The 19,510-nt window shown below is 43.6% G+C and overlaps 1 protein-coding gene and 1 pseudogene across 1 annotated transcript; one reads left to right on the top strand and one right to left on the bottom strand.

Moving 5' to 3' along the window:
* Positions 1–5,788: 5,788 nt before the first annotated feature.
* Positions 5,789–9,392, top strand: LOC119317191 (phytosulfokine receptor 1-like). Its single transcript, XM_037591610.1, has one exon. It carries the CDS (start codon positions 5,995–5,997, stop codon positions 9,151–9,153), a length of 3,159 nt encoding a protein of 1,052 aa, XP_037447507.1. The 5' UTR covers positions 5,789–5,994; the 3' UTR covers positions 9,154–9,392.
* Positions 9,393–16,055: 6,663 nt separating this feature from the next.
* On the bottom strand, positions 16,056–19,262 carry LOC119317189 (annotated as a pseudogene).
* Between the last annotated feature and the right edge of the window lie 248 nt (positions 19,263–19,510).

Here is a 19,510-nt window from a genome sequence, read left to right as displayed (position 1 = left end):
CCAACAAGTAGCTGCTGCTGCTCCAGCTGTCGTGTTGTTAAGAGCTAGCGGGTTGCCAGCCATGAAGATGGCGGCTTGGCTCGGCGGCTCATAGGGTTCCGGAATACTGTTGCCATCGGAATAGCCCCCAAGCCCGCCGTCTTGAAGCTGGCAAATTGACTTTGTCTCTCCGGTCGAGGACACATCACCTGAGTAGATGAGAGTCTCTCCTCCAAATGCAGAGTTTTCCGCAAGCTCCATGCCCTGCGTAAAGCCAAGGAAACACGCTTCCGACCGAGTTGAACCCAGGCGGGTTGCGCGCCGAGCCGACTCGATGAGGTCGGTGCAGGTGTTCAGCTCGAGCTCAGATCCGCCGATATTTCCGATGAAGACGTGAATTCCGTCGAAGGGGACCCGGTACCCGTACTCGATTGAGTCGGCCTCGGGACTCCAGCCAGCATCGTCGATGTAGAGCTTGCCGCGGCGACTCTTGGTCATCTTGCCAACGGCATATCCCTCGATCCCTGGGAAAGAGCCCTTCAAGAACTCGAAACCACCATGCGTTGGCCCTACGGTGAGCACCAACTGTCATGGGGTTGACATGACAGATGCCCTAGCAAATGGACTTAGGTGCGAGGCCATCGCTACGGTGACTAGCTTGAAGGGATTGAACGGGATGAGAGACACGAGTTTACCCAGGTTCGGCCCATCACGATCGAGGTAAAAGCATATGTCCTGCTTTGTGTTGTATTGCTTGAGTACCGATTACAAGGGAGCGGATTCTCTTAACCTAGCTATTGATTGGTTGTAACCTAAGTTTAACAGCCGCAGGGACCTGCCTTTATATACACAGGTCGAGGCCCTGGGCTTACAAGAGTCCGGGTCAGGTTATACTTCGTAACCGATCCTGGCTCTAAGTCGCCTTGCCTTCTTTGGCAAGTCACCATTGGGCGGCTCACACCTCCGGGTCACGTGCCGTCTTCTGGTCTTGGGCCTCCAACCGGCCCACCTCGTAAGTCGCCTCCCTGGTTTCACGTCTTGGTCTCTTGGGCCTATCTAAGGCTTTATTGTTTAAGTCACCAACAACCTAACCCGACCCTACTAGGGCGGGTTATACCATGGGGTCATATCCCCAACACTATTTGTTCTACCATCCCGGTGATCTTTTCTTTTTTCGCGAATACGCAAAGCTTGCATATCATTTCATTGATAGAAAGAATTAGAATGAGTACATGGAGGGTACAACGCAATACACGAACGCATGGACATGGTGCCCTGAGCAGAGAGCAAGGGGATGCTCGGCCCAAACAAAGGGTACAACACGACTAAACCCAAGATGCCCCGAAGTAAAGGGAAGGCCGAAACCACCACGACAGCTAACATCACCAAAGCCAACTACAGGGACACCGCGAGCGAACATGATGGCGCCTTCCTGGTGATCTTTCCGTACTGTTCTTCAAAGGAGATTTCCATCTCGGATCTCTCGCATAATAAATGGGATTTGGGGGTACATCGTTCCCTTTCTCCTGTAGAGATGGATGAGTGGTAGCGTCTTGCTAAGCTCTTCCCCTTGCTCTCGGAGGAGGCGGACTCAGTTTCGTGGCCTCATACGCTCTCGGGTCGCTTTCTGTTAAGTCTTTGTATGGAAGATTGATGGTGGTCTCTATGACCTCCAAATTCAAAGAGATTTGGTGTGCTAAGATTCCCGTTAAGATTAAAAAAAATGTGTGCCAAGCTATTCGTGGTGGCTTCCTGCGGTTGATCAGATCCGCAAGCGGAACGGTCCTGGGTCTGCCTTTTGTGAGCTTTGTGGTGCCAGGGAGGACACTAACCATGTGCTTTTCAATTGTATTTTCACTAAGATGCTTTGGAGTTGTGTTAGATCTTGGTTGAATTTGATTTGGTCCCTGTCTTCCTTTGCTGATCTTAATCTTAGGGCCAGCTCGTCCGAGCTCTCTGGGCAAAAAAGACACATGTTTTGGGTTGGATGCTCTCCCATGTGTTGGGTGCTCTGAACTACGAGGAACAAGTTTACTATTGAGCATGTCTTTCCTAACAAGCCTGCTAATTGTTTGTTTAAACTCATCTCTTTTCTCCAGCAGTGGAAATTATTGACTAAGGAGGCCGATCGCGAGGCGATGGATGTGCTGATTGGCAATGCGCGTACTACTGCGTCTTCCCTCCTTGCGCAGGAGCAGTCCAACCCCACCTGATGCTGGTGCTTCTTCTGGTATGTGACCCTGTTTGTCGTCCGTAGGTTGTTGGCATGCCTGCCGTAATTCTGGCCTTTTGGTCGTGTAATGCTACTTATGGTCGAGCCTTTTTGTGGCTGCATTGTTTATCACTCTGTGACCTCCCCTATTGTACTCTACCTCGTGGATTTATTCATAACGTTGGATGTATGCCTTTTCTTTAAAATAAAATGACTAAACTGCGAACGACGTTTCGCTAGCTCGATCGGTTCTTTACGTCACCGACCAAACTTATAGTTATGTTGCTGGGCTCTGTTAGCATCACCGACGAAAGAATATTTCAACTATGAACAGAGTACCTTTTTAGCAATGGTGTCTGAAAATTTCAATGTTTTGATCTACACTTCTAAGTCAGTCTCCTCTTTTGCTCCTATCTAGCAGGCTAGTTAGTATTTTAAAGTTGACCAGTACTTGAAAGTTAGGCTAATTTACAAGGGTAGCACACACACCATCTGGTCATTGATTCACTTTAATTAATGAGTGCACACATGCGAAGAAAGTAGGAGCAACAAAGAAAGCCAGGCAGAGCTTTCAAGAAAAAGAAATTCAAATAGAATCCCGGCCAAGTTCTGGGCAGGAATGTGCACGGCTCCGGAGGCCGCAAGCAAGACATCGACGGTCGTAGCCTTTAGCCTGATCCAAATCGACCGGCCGTGTGTCAGCCGAAGACGCAACCCCTTTCTACGCTAGCTCCCTGGGATGGGCCGCTTGGAGGCCCGACACCCGCTCGGATGGATGGTCTGGTTAGGTCATGACAGTGAAATAAAGCGATCGACCGACGACGCCACCCCGCCGGCCCACCGCCCACAAAATCGTCGGAGAAATGGTGGTGTCTCGTCGCACTCGCACGGTCGACCGCGCGGGCGTTGGTGGTGGCATGATGATGGTGGTAGTGGTGCATGTCGATGTCACGCTGCCGCCTCTCCTCTCGGTGCCTCGCAGCGTCCATTCGGTGGCGACTGCGGGTGCACGACCCGTGTTGCCGAGCAGCGCAGCGCATCACCGGCTAGTGGCTACGCTACGTGCTCTCTGGCGATCCATGTCAGGAGCCGGATCGCGAGCTCATTGGACTGGAGGAGGAAAGGAAGGACGGCCGCCTTCATCTTAGTGCCCACTGACCGCTGGGAAAAATAGCAATATCTCGACGATCCCAAGGAATCGATCGTTCCACCACTAGATGTTTTGTTGTTAGCTTGCTAGTGGGTGGCGTAGCGAGATAAGGCGCACCATTAGCCACCAGAATCCGGTTCCGCCACTTGGATTAATTATAAATCTGTGGCTAACCGCCCTATGATTGTTGATTAATCACGTGGATATGTTCTTCGTTAAAGTCTCTGCGAAATGGAGTAGAAAGGATAGATACGCACCAAAGCAAAAATTATCCATTCACGACGGCTAGATACGAGAGGTTAAAATACTACTTCCTCCGTTTTCAAATATAAGTCTTTTTAGACATTTCAAATGGACTACAACATACAAATATATTTTAAAATATAGTTTTACTCATTTTGCTTCGTACGTAGTCATTTGTTGGAATCTCTAAAAAGACTTATATTTTGAAACGAAGGGAGTACATGAGATGCTGCACGTTCTATCTTGTCTTGTGCACTACTGGCATGGCAGCCAGTGACTTTGTATACACATGTGATCTAACGACGCCACTAAACCAAAGATAAAACGGGAAAGGCCGGTCGCTAGTGATCTTGCACACGCACGCCAACATTCTCTCTCTCGGAAATCAATTCCATATTCAAACCTTTTCAAAGGCTTTTTTCCAACGCAACCTTTCCAAGACTCTACCCAGCCGCACAGCACAGGTCCGGCAATTCGTGGAAAAGAAGGCAAAGCAAAAGACAAAAGTTACGGGTAGTGGGCGTGCGGGTGGCGTAGCATTTCCGCCAGGTAATTGGCCGCCCCTGTCCGAGTGGTCGTAGACGAAATGCGCACTGGTGGAACCGTGGAAGCTTGCACCATACTACCTGGCTTAGCTTGTTATATATTTTACCACGATTAGATGTGTGTTCCTATTATGATGCGAAGTCAATTACCATGTCACTGTGGCCACTCAGGCAAGTAATTGCCATGAAAGTGATTTGGCGGACCGGTGAAGTACGATACTGAACTTGCGAGTTGGCCTACACACAACATGCGGTTAAAGTTCCATAACGTTTAAAGGAATCACATGCTCCATTAAATCATCCAATCGACTCGGCGCAAAACATATACTCCCTCCGTTCCTAAATATAAGTTTTTCTAGAGATTTCAATAAGTGACTACATATAGAGCAAAATGAATGAATCAACACTTTAAAATATGTCTATATACATCTGTATATAGTCTCTTATTGAAATATCTAAAAAGACTTACATTTAGGAACGGAGGGAGTATCTATTTATTCACTTCGATCCATATTAATTGACGATGCTTTAGTAAATTAAACTGCACATGGCCTCGTCTGTATTTTCTTAGGGTAGACACTGAGCCAGATAGTATTAAACCGATGGCCAAGATCTAGCTCTCACCAACAACACAGCGCGGTGCGTCATCCACAGATTTATTAGTCGCAGCCGACTCGAGCCTAATACTCCCTCTATCCTAAAATAAGTGTCTCAATTTTGTATTAATTTTAATACAAAGTTGTACTAAGTTTGAGACAGTTATTTTGAGACTGAGCTTCATCCCAAATTAGTGTCTCAATTTTATACTAATTTTAATATAAATTTGTACTAAACTTGAGACAGTTATTTTGTGACGGAGAGAGTATAATAGACCAAAGAGAGCACGAATGATTTCACCAAAAGGAAAAAAAAATGCAGAGCACGAGTAGAATTTTCTCGCCAGCCCTTTGTCCCGTATAATAAGCGCCTAGCTTTTGGAGCCGTGCCATGCCGTGCTCCTGTGTATGTTCACGGGCGGGCACGGCAGGGCGTTGCTCGGCCCGGCCGAAAGCGGCGGCTGCACATGCATAGCTTGCCGCTGGCCGTTGACTCTCCTGCCACAACCACCCATCCTTCAGTTTTTGGATGTACAAGCCTGGCAAGTAGTATAGCAACTAGCTATCTTCCTATAAATATCTTAATCTTATGAAAAGCATTCCAAATTGATCACGGTTTTGGTATTACGTCCATGCCAGCGTCCACTAAATGCAATCATATCTGTAATTATATTTTTCAAGTACTAATATTTGCAATATTGCTTTGCCTGTTTAGACTGGCCCTTTGAGCACTTGTTGCGCAGTAGTATCTTCAACAGTAATCGATTAACCAAAGGCACAAATGGAGAAGCATAATCATTAACCAAAGTCTTCGAACATCTAGCAATAGCAATATCCATTTTGTATGCAGGCCGTATCCTTCACCGGTCTGCTTTCACGCTGGTTATTAGATTCATTTCCAGAAAACAGCCAAAAGGAAGAAGGAAAGCGAGGGAGAAAAGGACGGTTAGGCCAACTTTGAACGCAAGTCAAAAGATTTCCGACCGTGGATCTCTCTAGCAAGTTGACAGAGACAATCAATTTCCTCAAGAAAATTCACGACTCCCACGGCCGAGTGCCTGCACAATCACAGGTCAAAACCGGAGCACGCACCGGACCTCCTGCTATCATGTCCTATCGTCTCGCACCTCACCTCTCTCCCTCATCCTTCACTGCCGCCACCATTGTTGCTTGGGGCCAAATGGCTTAGATATCGCATAGCTCCTGAGCACAACAAACAAGAACCTCTCTTCCCCATTCAACAGCATCAGCATAGCCCTTCCTGCATCAATGGGGCATTTCTTGATGCGACGCACTACCACATGGCCAAGCTGTTTCATCCTATGGTGCTTGTCCGTGCAGCTTCTCTTGCTGTCTCCGGTGTACTCCCTCAACCAAAGCTCCTGCAACCCAGATGATTATGGTGCACTGGAAGGCTTCCTGAGAGGTGTCACCGGAGGCATCAGCGGCTGGACGCTCTCAAACACGACCTCCGAAGTGGCCAACCGCTGTGCATGGGTGGGCGTCACATGCGACGCCGGCGGCCGGGTCATCAGGCTGGACCTCCATGGCAGGAAACTCAAGGGCGAGCTGGCACCTTCGCTCGCACAACTGGGCCATCTCCAGTGGCTCAACCTCTCCGATAACAACCTCCGTGGTGCCATCCCAGCACCCCTCCTTCAGCTCCATAGACTGCAGCGGCTCGACGTAAGCAACAACGAGCTTTCTGGCACATTCCCGGCCAACGTCTCGCTCCCGGTGATTGAGGTCTTCAACATATCGTTCAACTCGTTCAGCGGCACCCATCCCACACTCCATGGTTCAGCGCAGCTCACGGTGTTCGATGCAGGGTACAATATGTTCACCGGGAGAATTGATTCAAGCATCTGTGAGTCATCTCGAGTGATCCGTGTGATAAGATTCACTTCGAATCTCTTTGCCGGGGAACTGCCGGAAGGCTTTGGAAACTGCATAAAGCTCGAGGAGCTATATGCCGAGCTCAACAGCATCTCCGGGAGCTTGCCAGACGACCTATTCAAGTTGCAATTTCTGAAGAATTTGACTCTGCAGGAGAATCAGCTCACTGGTAGGATGAGCCCGAGGTTTGGCAATCTGTCCAGCCTTGCTCAGCTGGACATTTCTTTTAATTCCTTCTCTGGACACCTTCCAGATGTTTTTGGTAGGCTTGGCAAGTTAGAGTACTTCTCTGCACAGTCCAACCTCCTCAGAGGCCCGTTGCCTGCTTCATTGTCTCAATCGCCATCATTGAAGATGTTGTACTTGCGGAACAATTCACTGAATGGAAGGATCAACCTCAATTGCTTGAAGATGACACAACTGAGCTCACTTGACCTTGGGACAAATAAGTTTATTGGCACAATTGATAGCTTGTCAGATTGCCATCGTCTCAGAAGCCTAAATCTTGGCACAAATAACCTCAGTGGCGAAATACCAGCTGATTTTAGAAAGCTTCAGTTTTTGTCCTACATCTCACTTTCGAACAACAGCTTCACAAATGTTTCCTCGGCATTATCTGTCCTTCAAGACTGTCCAAGCCTAACAAGCCTTGTGTTGACAAAGAACTTCCATGATGGGAAGGCCTGGCCGATGACTGGAATACATGGCTTTCATAAGATCCAGGTGTTTGCCATTGCTAATAGCCATCTTTCAGGAGCAATACCACCATGGTTAGCTAATTTCAGAGAATTGAAGGTCCTAGATTTGTCATGGAATCAACTGTCTGGGGATATTCCTGCATGGATTGGTGATCTCGAGTTTCTATTCTATGTGGATCTTTCTAACAATTCACTTACAGGGGTAATACCAAACAGTTTCTCGAGCATGAAGGGACTTCTTACATTCAACAGCTCACAGCAATCCACAGAGACTGATTATTTTCCTTTCTTCATTAAAAGGAACAAAACAGGCAAAGGGTTGCAGTACAAACAGGTTAGCAGCTTTCCACCGTCTCTAATTCTCAGCCATAACAAGCTCATAGGTGCCATATTGCCGGGCTTTGGAAGCCTCAAGAACCTGTATGTCTTGGACCTCAGCAACAACAATATTTCTGGTATCATTCCTGATGAGCTATCAGGCATGTCTAGCTTGGAATCCTTGGATTTGTCACATAACAATCTCACCGGAAGCATTCCCTATTCATTGACAAAGTTGAATTTTCTATCAAGCTTCAGTGTGGCATACAATAATCTGATGGGCACAGTTCCATTAAGAGGGCAATTCTCAACATTCACTGGTTCTGATTATGAGGGGAACCCCAACCTTTGTGGCACCCGCTTTGGCTTATCCCCATGTCAGTCCAATCATGCTCCCATCATCTCTGCAACGGGAAATCGGAAGAACAAGGGTCTCATATTAGGAATAATTATTGGCATTGCAATTGGAGCAGCAATGGTTTTGTCTGTTGCTGTTGTACTTGCGTTGAAGAGAAGCTTCAGAAGGCAGGATCATATAGTTAAGGCTGTTGTGGATACAAATGTAGCATTCGAATTGGCACCAGCGTCACTGGTACTTCTGTTTCAGAACGAAGATGATGACAAGGCATTGACTATCAGTGACATTTTGAAATCTACAAACTACTTTGATCAGGCTAACATCATTGGTTGTGGTGGGTTTGGTCTAGTGTACAAGGGAACATTGCCAGATGGAGCAAAGATCGCCATCAAAAGACTATCGGGTGATTTTGGCCAGATGGAGAGGGAGTTCAAAGCAGAAGTGGAAACTTTATCAAAAGCTAAGCATCCTAATCTTGTGCTTCTACAAGGTTACTGCAGGAATGGCAGTGACAGGCTCCTGATCTACTCTTACATGGAGAATGGCAGCCTAGACCACTGGCTTCATGAAAAGCCTGATGGCCCATCCAGATTAAACTGGCAGAGAAGGCTTCAGATAGCCAAAGGAGCGGCACGAGGTTTGGCATACCTGCACTTGTCATGCGAACCTCACATACTACACCGTGATATCAAGTCAAGCAACATACTCCTGGATGAGAATTTTGAAGCTCAATTGGCTGATTTTGGGCTTGCTCGGCTAATTTGTCCCTATGATACACATGTGACAACTGACCTAGTTGGCACACTGGGTTACATCCCCCCTGAGTATGGCCAGTCTTCAGTAGCCACTTTCAAAGGTGATGTGTATAGTTTTGGCATTGTTCTTCTGGAGTTATTAACAGGAAAGAGGCCTGTTGATATGTGCAAGAGGAAGGGAGCTAGGGAGTTGGTCTCATGGGTTATGCACATGAAAGGAGAACACCGTGAAGCCGACGTATTGGACCGTGCAATGTATGACAAGAAATTTGAGATGCAAATGATGAAGATGATTGATATTGCATGTTTGTGCATTAGTGAGTCACCTAAACTGAGGCCATTAACCCATGAATTAGTGCTATGGCTTGACAACGTTTGTGCTAGCAGTGAAGCAACAAAGTGAAGCTCAATAACAGTGACCTTCGTGGAAAACTTGAACTCACAGCCCATGAACTAGTCTTATGGCTTGCCAGCGTTTGTGCTAGCAATAAAGCAACAAAGTGAAGTTTAATAACAGTGACCAACACAGAAATACTTGTACTCAATTTCTCCCCTCTTGAATAATCTTTGTCAGAGTGAACACTGTAAGATATGACTGATTATTGCATATGAATATGATGTGCTTCATGGGAGTCTAACTTACTACTCCCTCCGTCCAAAACTTTGAAGTCATCTTTGAGGTAATATTTAATACTCTCTATGTTCCATAATAGAAGGCACATAAATTTCTGGAAAGTCAAGATTCCAAAACTTTGACCACTAATGTTTATGGAAGTATACAGATTTAGCATGTAAGAAATCTTATTGTTCTACTTGTCTTGTAAAATACTTTTGTGCCATATGTTCATTTACTAATTTTGTAAGCATTTCATAAGTAATTTTTTTAGTCAAAGTCGTGTACTGGAGATTGTAGAAGTCAAATGTTCCTTATATTTTGGAACAGAGGAGCAACAGTAGAGCCATTGTATGCCGTATGAGTAAATGAGATTTTGTGATAGCTCATGCAAATGTTATCTGTGTCTTTTATGATCTTGTCCTAATTTCTCGTATGAAGCTATGGAAGATGTTTTAAGGATCATTTGCACCATAGCTGGCAATTCACATGTTTGATATTTCCCTGCATTTACCTCAACCAATCTTTCCAGTTAGCCAACTTAAAGTTACTGTTATATTGCTTTGGAACTTAATAAGAATTCTGCGTGTTAGCAAAGTACTCCCCCTGTCCCAAAATATAAGAACGTTTTTAACACTACACTAGTGTCAAAAACGTTCTTATATTATGGGATGGAGGGAGTACAATATAGTCTTGCTCAAAAAAAAGCCCTGTTCAAGAATTCATCCGATTAACCAGTTAACTTGCCGATTAATCCCTACTCATAGGGTCACCGAGTAGCCGATAAACCAAAAAATCATCCGATTAATTGATTAAACGGCCGATTAACTTGCCGATTAGCCGATTAATCCCCTACTCGCTAGCCAACCGAGCAGCTACCAGTTAACGATTTCCTCAATAATGAAAAAAAGTACAATATAGTCAAGATGACTTACCTAAAATGAAAGGAACATGCATAAATGGTAGAGCTGTGTACTGACCTGTACTTTCATCATAACAATTACGATTTTCAGTTTCTTTAACTAGCGCTTCAGATAAATGACTAGAGATCAAAACCTGTGTTCTTGGCTCCTTGCCTTAGCCCTGGGCTCCAGGCTTCTCAGTCTCAGACTGTCGATCTGTGTAATCTATCCTATATCGCTCCTGGTTAATCGTTGCAACCGAGAATTCGTTTCCACTAGTTTTGTTTCACTCAGATGCTTGATTTAAAATCAGAAAGCAGAGGCATGGAGGTTTATGACAGAAACCTGTTAGGCTGGCCGTATATTCCTTTGCTCTGGCACTCTGTCGAACAGGTGGCTTGCATGGGTAGCTGCTCCGTGTGAGGCACCACAAGTTCGCCTCCCGAGCCAGAGACTGCAGATCCCTGCCATCCTGCACCGCCACGGCAGTACACTGCGCCGTCTATGGGTCGTCGCTCTCCGCATCCACAGCCCACGGGAGGAGGACGGTGAAGCCAGTAAGGCCGCCGGCTACGTCTCCTTACCGACGGCGCCGTCCCATGGGGCCGTCGGTCGCCGTGTTTTCTTCATTTTTGAGGGCGCTCGCCATGGCTGATGAGGGCGCTCGCCGGTGCTGTCCCATGCATTTCACATACTCCTTCCTTTCTGGTTTATAGGACTTATCTCAAAATTTTAGTTTTTCCATTTCATAAGGCTCAATTTGGTTGTTTTCTATCACATGTTCAGATTCCAAGGTGCATTAAATCATTGCATGCAAGTACTAAGAGAAAATTGACCAATGCATGTAATTTATGCATGCATGCATTACAATTAATGCATTGGTAAACATACTTTTTTGAGGAAAACAAGAGCATTAATTGAATGCTTTTGCAAACTACGAAAAATATTCCACCACTCATCATCTACCTTGGTTGGTGAGAATTTTGAATTGAGCCTTATAAACCGGAAAGGAGGGAGTATATTTTTTATTTGAAACTGATGTCCCACCCAACGGATCCGGCTTGCCTGCTCCCTCCCCATGCTCCCATCCGTACTCCCACTCCATCTTACGGTTGTCTTTTTCTCTTTTTTCTTTCTAATCTAATCATCTCCTCCCCTGATTTTAAGGGGGTGGGGCCGGGCCTTATTTGTATGGACGCACGCCGGGCGAGCAGGCAAGTCTCGTCCCCAACCAACAATCGCTCAATGGTGGCAATGGTCCCTTTCCTAGTATGGCATCACTACTTTTTTTTGTTCATTTTTATAAGACCTTGAAGGCATTTCAGACAATGTGTAAAACAGTCTATTTTAAGTTGTCTGAAACGATTTACAAAAGTGGACGGAGGGAGTAGTTCTTTTCCTTTTCTTCCATTGATCTCTCCCAGCAAAAAAATCACACTATCATGGAGAGTAGAACTTGGCTCAGCCACCACTTTGATCAGTGAGGAACTGGGCTCCTCTGCAAGAGCTCGTCCGCCTCTGCAAGCAACATCTTTTACTTGAGCTGGACCGATTGGGCGGATGTAGCGGCTAGGGCAACTGGCCATGCCCTGATTGTAGCCCAACTCTTCAAGTTGCCAGATGCACCCCGATCCAGAATGGAAGCAGAAATAATGCAGAACCTGCGCCATGCTGGGAAGAAAATTGGCCCGGAAGACAGCTCGATATTGTGTAGTTTATCATCACTGGGGCAATTTCTCATGAACCTCTTCTGCAGTGCCTTTAGCGCCAACTAACAAGCGCGACTATGCCTTACTTATAGTTTTTTAAAGAGTGACCAGGGACTTTGAGTTGTTGATTGTTTTTGAGATAGCTAACCGCTTATTCCAAGCGGTGGGTGACTAGAGACTTTATTTAAGAATCAAAGTGTCTGAAATACATATGATATCAGGCCCTAACCCTAGCCACACATGACGCCCGACTTCTAGAAACAAGTTTAGCAAGAGCATGAGCTTCATTGTTCAACTAGTGTGCTCGAAACAAAAACTACCATCACCCAAATCCTTCTTGTGATGATTGATCTTGTTCAAAATTACCCCGTAAACAGGAGCGTCTCTTCTAACAACCTCAAGGTAGTCGAGGCCACTATCACCTTGTGAATGTTAATATCCTAGCGAGAGAAAGGGCCTCGTGGCATGCCTGAGCCTCAAGGCTAGCCGGTTACAGCTGATGCGCCCAAAACATATCTTGATGAATCGCTGCAAACAGTGGCAGCTGCCCCAAACTTATCACTACATGACAAATCTCTGTCAACATTGATCTTCACCATGCCTCTGGTTTAATCCATCAGCTTGATCTATGAGACTTCAACAATGAAATTGATGCAAGGGAAACATAAAACCACCACAATTTCCGCTCTTGAAGATACCGATTGATGAAGTTCATAGTGGCCAGAGGGCTCTGAAACTCGCCATCATGAATGGCACGTCAACACAGCCACCATATTGCCCACAACATAGCCAACACGCGACCCAGATCTTGTTGATTAAACGTGTCCAACTGCCAAAACAACCACATGCCTCAATTATATAGCGAGATAGTAGGAGCGCTTGCCTGAAGCGTCTGCCCCAATGGGATGGCTCAGCGCGCTGGGCTTTGAGCGGTCGTTTCTTTCTTTCTTTTTTTCTGATTTTTATTTCGTTTTTACCTTTTCACTTTTGTTTATATTTTGAAATACTCTAAATATATATATATATATATATATATATATATATATATATATATATATCACACAAACAAATTTACATAAAAATTAGAAAAATGTTACTAATGCATTTGCAAAATGTTAAACATGTGCATAAAAATGTTTCCACAGTATACGAAAAATGTACAATATGTATGAAAAGATATACAGTAAACGTAAATATAAAACAGAAACCGTGTATTTAAAAATGTACACATGTAAAAACAAATGTTCCTAATGTATACAAAAAATGTACAAGGTGTATGTAAAATGTACACTGTTTATAAAAATGTATAAATCAAAAATTAAATGAAAAAATGTTAATTGGGTATTTAAAAAATGTTAAACATCTATAAAAAGAATGTTTCTAATGTATACAATGAATTTACAAAGCATAGGAAAAATATAGACATCAAAACATAGATTTGAAAATATGTTAATCATGTATTTATAAAATGGTAAACATGTGCTGTATAAAACAATGTTTCTCTTGTATACAAAAATTATAGAGGGTGTATGTAAAAAAGTAGACATATTTTTTTAAAATATTAATCATGTATTTACAAATATTAGTTATGTGTTATAAATGCTTCTGATGTATACAACAAATTTACAATTTGTATAAAAAAGTTGACATCAAAATATATATTTGAAAAACAAAGCATTAATCATGTGTTTGAAAAAAGTTAAATGTATGTAAAAATTGTTGCTATATACCAAAAAATTAACGTGTAAAAATAAGAAAGTATGCATCAAGACTTATATTTAAAAGAATGTTGATCATGTATTTAAAATTTGATAAACATGTATTAAAAATATACCTGGTATTTACAAAGAATATAGACTTGTGTTGAAAACCTCCGAAGAAAACTGAGAAAGAAAAAAAGAAAAAAAAACAAGAAAACCTGAGAAGAACCTGTTCTAAAAACAAAACAAAAACACAAGAAAACCAAGAAAGAAACAAAAGAAGTATAAAAAGGGGAAAAATAAAACCATAGAAAAATGTTGATGAAATAAAAAGGCATATGAAAGGTAAAAGAAAACGAAAAAAATATAAAAAGGAACAAACATTGCAGCGATCAGACCGAACGAACGAACACATGACCAAGAAACACGCTACTCGGTTGGCCCATATGACGGCGCTGCGAGATGCTTCACTCTAGGGGAGCTACCATCTCATATGAGCGAGATTTAGCTCCCACAAGAACTAGCTCAGTAGATTCCGCGCGCGCTCACTTCTGGGTCGCCGCCCAACAGCTTGTTTCGCCCACAGGCTCACTGGCTTAGCTCGCTCTGTTGTTTTCTGCGTTGTGACTTTGATGGTTCCGAAAATTAAACTGGCTACCCGTAATTTTTTAACCTGCTAGTGTTTTTTTTAATTTGATGAATTGGAGAAATGATAAATGGTCACAAATTTTAAAAATTGCTTTTCAATTTGAAATTTAATCACTAATTGAAATATAATCATGAATTCAAAAAATCACAAATTATAAAAAAATATCAAATTCAAAAAAGTTCACAAATTTAAAAGGTCACGAATTCAGAACAGTTGTAGATTTTGAAAAGGCCCACAAATTCAAGTTTTCACAAAATTTTAAAGATAATGTAAAGTTCAAGATTTTGAAACAATAATTAATGAAACTGGATAAAAGTTCACAGATTGAGAAAAAGTTCATGGATTTGAAAACTATTCATGCATTTAAGAATAAGTTTGTGGATTATAAAAAGTTAATGTATTTTTAAATAAAAAATATAGAAGAAAATAATACAAATAAATAAAAATGAAGATGAAAAAGGAAAGGAAAAAAGAAAGACGAGCAAACAAAACCGATAGAAAACCGGTCAGAAAACAAAGTAAAAAGGCACAGAGAAAACCAGGGCAGAGAAACAAAATTTTCAGATTATTCCAAAGACTACTAAGGGGTACACGAGTATGTTCCGACCCATTTAGGAATCTTAAGAAGGGATGGGGTGTGTGTATACCGAAAGAGCCTTATTCAGCGGCTTTTCGGCGGTTCCTAATCCCCACGTAGGATGGGAAATATCGACCAAACGCGCAACCCCTGCACTGGCTTTGTAATGGTGGGCCCACTTGATTTGTGCCTTCCCCATCAGGTTCTAGACCTTCCCCACTAGTTTTTTTATATTACTTCCATGTTCTTTTTTAAGCCATTTCTTACTGATTTTTATTTTTTTTCCTGATTACTTTTTGCTTTTAATTTGATGTTCTCTTTCCTTTTGGTTTTCTTTTTCCAATGTACCTCCTATTTTCCGAATTCGCTAATATTTTTTTAGTTCACGGACGTTTTTTAATTTCCTGAACAGTTTGGAATTGGCAAGAATTTTTCAAATCCAGAAACATTTTTTAAATCCTGAAATATTATTGCATTAGTGAACATTTTTTGAATTCTTGATTTTTTGAATATGTAATTTGTTTTTAAAAAAATGAACATTTTTTTTGAATTTGTGAACATTTTTCAAATTCACGCTGATGTTTTTTATTTGTGAACAAATTTTGAATTCGCAAACATTTCTTAGATTTTTGGACATTTTTTAGGAAAAAATAACAAACAAAAATTGGAATCATGAACATTCTTTTTATTCTTAAAGTTTTTTGAAATCTCAAATATTCTTAAATTAATCAAGATTTCTTTTGAAATCATGAACATCTTTTGAAATCGTGGACATTTTTATTTTTTTGAACATGTTTCAAATACACTTGAATTTGTGGTTTTTTTGGCAATTCATGAACAATTTTTGAAATCTAGAAACGGTTTTTAATTTCGTGAAGATTTTTTGAAATGAAAAACATTTCAAGTTTGTGAACATTTTTCAAAATTGTGAAATGAAACCACAGGCCATGACTCACTCTTAGATCACAGCAATGCGATCACAATCAGATGCGCAGGATCCATTAGGTGCTAGGATGAAATACAGAACATTCGTCAATTATATTGGCATTTTTGCGGGGAAATTATGTTGGCGTTTATTAATTTAAAGGCAGACTCTTATTTCGTCTTGGTTCTAAAAGCAGTTAATGGAAGCTGTGGAAGCTCTTTCTTTGCAAGTAAAATAAAATTTCACAAACGATACCAATTCTTTGATTCACAAATTCTCCACATGCATACATACATACATAGAGCGAGTAAATGGATAGCACACTTGGAAGAAACAGCAGCAAGCAAACATGGCGAACTCCGGAACACGTCGACGTACGAATGGACGGTCACATCGACATATGCACAAGCCGAGGAACGGTAGCAGCTGATGATGCAAAGACTGGAGCCACTGAACAGGACAAAGGTGTGGGATCGAGCAACCATAGCGCATTTGCTGGAGGCGGCCTTCTTCTTCGCACATATCTACACTTCAGTCCGGCCGGAGCGACGGCCGGCTTAGTTGCTCCTGTAGGACCCGAGCTTGGCGGCGCTGGCCCTCAGCACGTACTGGTGGTAGGCGGCGGCGATGGCGGCGCCGATCAGCGGCCCCACCCAGAAGATCCACTGCACGAACACAAACAGCAGTCAGCACGTGGCAGGCAGATCAGCGGCAGCGGCGCCGCTTCATTGGAAGTTTATGTGATGTACGTACAGGACAGACGAAGCAATCTTTATTGCTTATCTTATAACGATTTGATTCGCCATGGTTAGAAAAACTGAATAAATTGACATAGTTAAATCATTTGGTCGATGGTGACATGCATGCAGCAGATTTTAAAACCTGTTGTTATGTTCCACGGAGCATCTTTTAGGTGTGTGTGAGGTATGGATTAGGTTATATAACGTCAAAAATAGTGGATGAGCATGTCATGCATAACCTAAGTGAGTAGTTCGAATGATCAATGATAGATGAAATTTTGGAGTGTCGACACTGACACCAGCTAGCTGTTTAATTTGGCAAGCATTATCCTGCCCTTCATTTGCAATATCTTTGAAAGCAACCGTTCGTTTGCAATATTATCCTGATTACTGAATGTAAGACTAAACATGATAAGTTTTCTATTTGGCATCAACTAAGCATGATAAGTTAATCAAATATATCCCGTGTGATTGTCAATTCAGTCTAGAATTATCAAGTACTAGTCGACCGTGATTTGTGACCAAAGCCAAGTAGTAGCTGATAAATATTACTCTCTCTGTAAACTAATATAAAAGCGTTTGGATCACTAAAGTAGTGATCTAAACACTTTTATATTTCTTTACGGAGGGAGTACTCAATATTTTATGCCATATATAGCATATAACTGTATTGGCCATGATAGTGTACTGATGTGTCGTACTTGGTCATCCCAGGCCTTGTCTTTGTTGTAGATGACAGCAGCTCCCAAGCTTCTCGCCGGGTTGATGCCGGTGCCGGTGATGGGGATGGTGGCCAGGTGGACCATGAACACGGCGAATCCGATTGGGAGAGGAGCCAGCACCTGAGTAGATCGGTAAGTTCAAAACATTAAGATCAAACCATGAAACACATCAGCTTAACTAGCATGCACGCTGATCAGTTACATCAAAGAGACTGACGATAGCAAGCATCTTGGTCAATATTATAGCAAATTAAGGACAGAACAAGTTGCTGCTTTTGTAGATGTTACTGTACTTTTTAGGTGATTTGTAAATATTATTCCAGAATTGTGTATACATCTCAACACAAAAGAATGCAAATAAGAGCATACTTGTTTGAAAATTGTGTAACCAGAAAGGGATGGTTCACCAAATCTGAATGACAAAATACGTCCATGCATGACATTATCCCTGGACTTCTGCAATTTCTTCATACCCATGCAACATATTTCCTCATTAATTGGTGGCGACCATTTTCGATTTGCCACCTCAGATTTCTGTAGACGATGCGGCGAGACAGCGACTAGTGCCTAATCGAGCAAGAGAATCTTCCTATCTGCCTATTGGCACGCCGTGGATCAGACAAGCAGATACATTTGCACATGCAGGTGCTTGATGTGGAGTGATTCGTACAATTTTGGACCGTAAATATTGCATTTTTTGGGTGGCACTTTAGCCTTTAGGTTCACTAAAATGCTTCATTTTGTCAGGATTTGTGACTTGCTTGCCCTACTCCTGCATACGCAATTGCGTGACCACGAGAGCTATCTCACGAAAGTATTTTGCTACTATAGCACTGGTAGTAGAAATTGAGTATATGATCTGATAATCGCTTTTTACCAGCAATTAGTTTCAGTAATTCGAGTTTAATTTACTAGATTATTCTTTACAAACTTGTTCTAGAATGTTTTCTCGTTGTCAAGTAGTAAGTTGTTCCAAAGCTAAGTCACAAGCAGAATAAGGAGTTAAGGACAAGGTCAACGACTTTCCCAGCACTTTGATCTGCATCCAGTCTATCATTGGCCATAAACCATAAGCATCAATTATACACTCTAAAGTGTACTTTTCCTTTTGAGAGACATCGTAAAGTGTACTCTATGGTATAATACGGTATATACTGTAGTCAATAGTACTCACCGGGATGTGGGAGTCACGGGCGTTGCGCTTGGGGTCGGTGGCGGAGAAGACGGTTTAGACGAGCACGAAGGTGCCGATGATCTCGGCCGCGAGCCCGGTGCCCTTGGAGTAGCCTGCGCTGAGCTCGTTGGCGCCGCCGCCGTACCGCACGTAGTAGGAGCTCTGGAAGCCCTTGACCAGCCCGACGCCGCAGATGGCGCCGAGGCACTGCGCGATGATGTAGAGCAGCGCCCGGATGAGCGACACCTTCCTCGCCAGGAACAGCCCGAACGTCACCGCAGGGTTGATGTGCCCACCTATGCATCGTGAAGAGAGAACAGTCAGTCTCACGCATGACCCATGCATGATGCATGCATGTGCAGTTATGCACGCGCGAGAAGAGAACTAGTGGTCGATCGATGGACGGACCTGAGACGCCGGCGGTGCAGTAGACGAGGACGAAGATCATGCCGCCGAAGGCCCAGGCGATCCCGAGGATGCCGACGCCGCTGCAGGCCGCGTCGGTGGTGTTGACGGTGGGGTCGGACTGGTGCTTGTACCCGATGACGGTGGCCACGGTGATGTAGAGGAAGAGGAGCGTGGCGACGAACTCGGCGATCACCGCGCGGTAGAGCGACCACTTGGTCAGCTCCTCGAAGTCCACGATCGGCGCCGGCGGCGGGTCCGAGTAGTCCTTGGTGGAGAACTCGCCGCCCTGGGGTGCCGCCTCAATGTCCTTCGCCATTGCTAGCTCTGTCTAGCTAGTGCCCTGTAGCTAGCTTGAATGGTGTTTGCTGCAGTTGTTCAGTGTGAGGAGAGAGGAGAGGGGCGGCCAGGTATATATGGGGCGCGAGAGGGTGGCTCGTGCCGGGGAGAGGACGAGCTCATTATCACCTCGAGTTTGGCCTGTTAAGCGGGGAGGCAGATTGATTATTAGCGAGGGATAAGGTTTTCTGCGTAGTTTATGGGAGGTTTTGGGTTATAATTTGCCGCCCACAACCGACTATAGCATCATCGTTAGGTCGTTTTCGGAGCCTAACGAACTGGTGTCTAGTGATCAATCGGAGGGG

The sequence above is a fragment of the Triticum dicoccoides genome, chromosome 6A (assembly GCF_002162155.2).
Source record: "Triticum dicoccoides isolate Atlit2015 ecotype Zavitan chromosome 6A, WEW_v2.0, whole genome shotgun sequence".
NCBI lineage: Eukaryota > Viridiplantae > Streptophyta > Magnoliopsida > Poales > Poaceae > Triticum > Triticum dicoccoides.
This window is presented reverse-complemented; position numbering and strand designations above follow the sequence as displayed.

Bases quoted from the DNA above. Each gene is read 5' to 3' on its own strand.
- LOC119317191 (XM_037591610.1), top strand. From the start codon at position 5,995: ATGGGGCATTTCTTGATGCGACGCACTACCACATGGCCAAGCTGTTTC.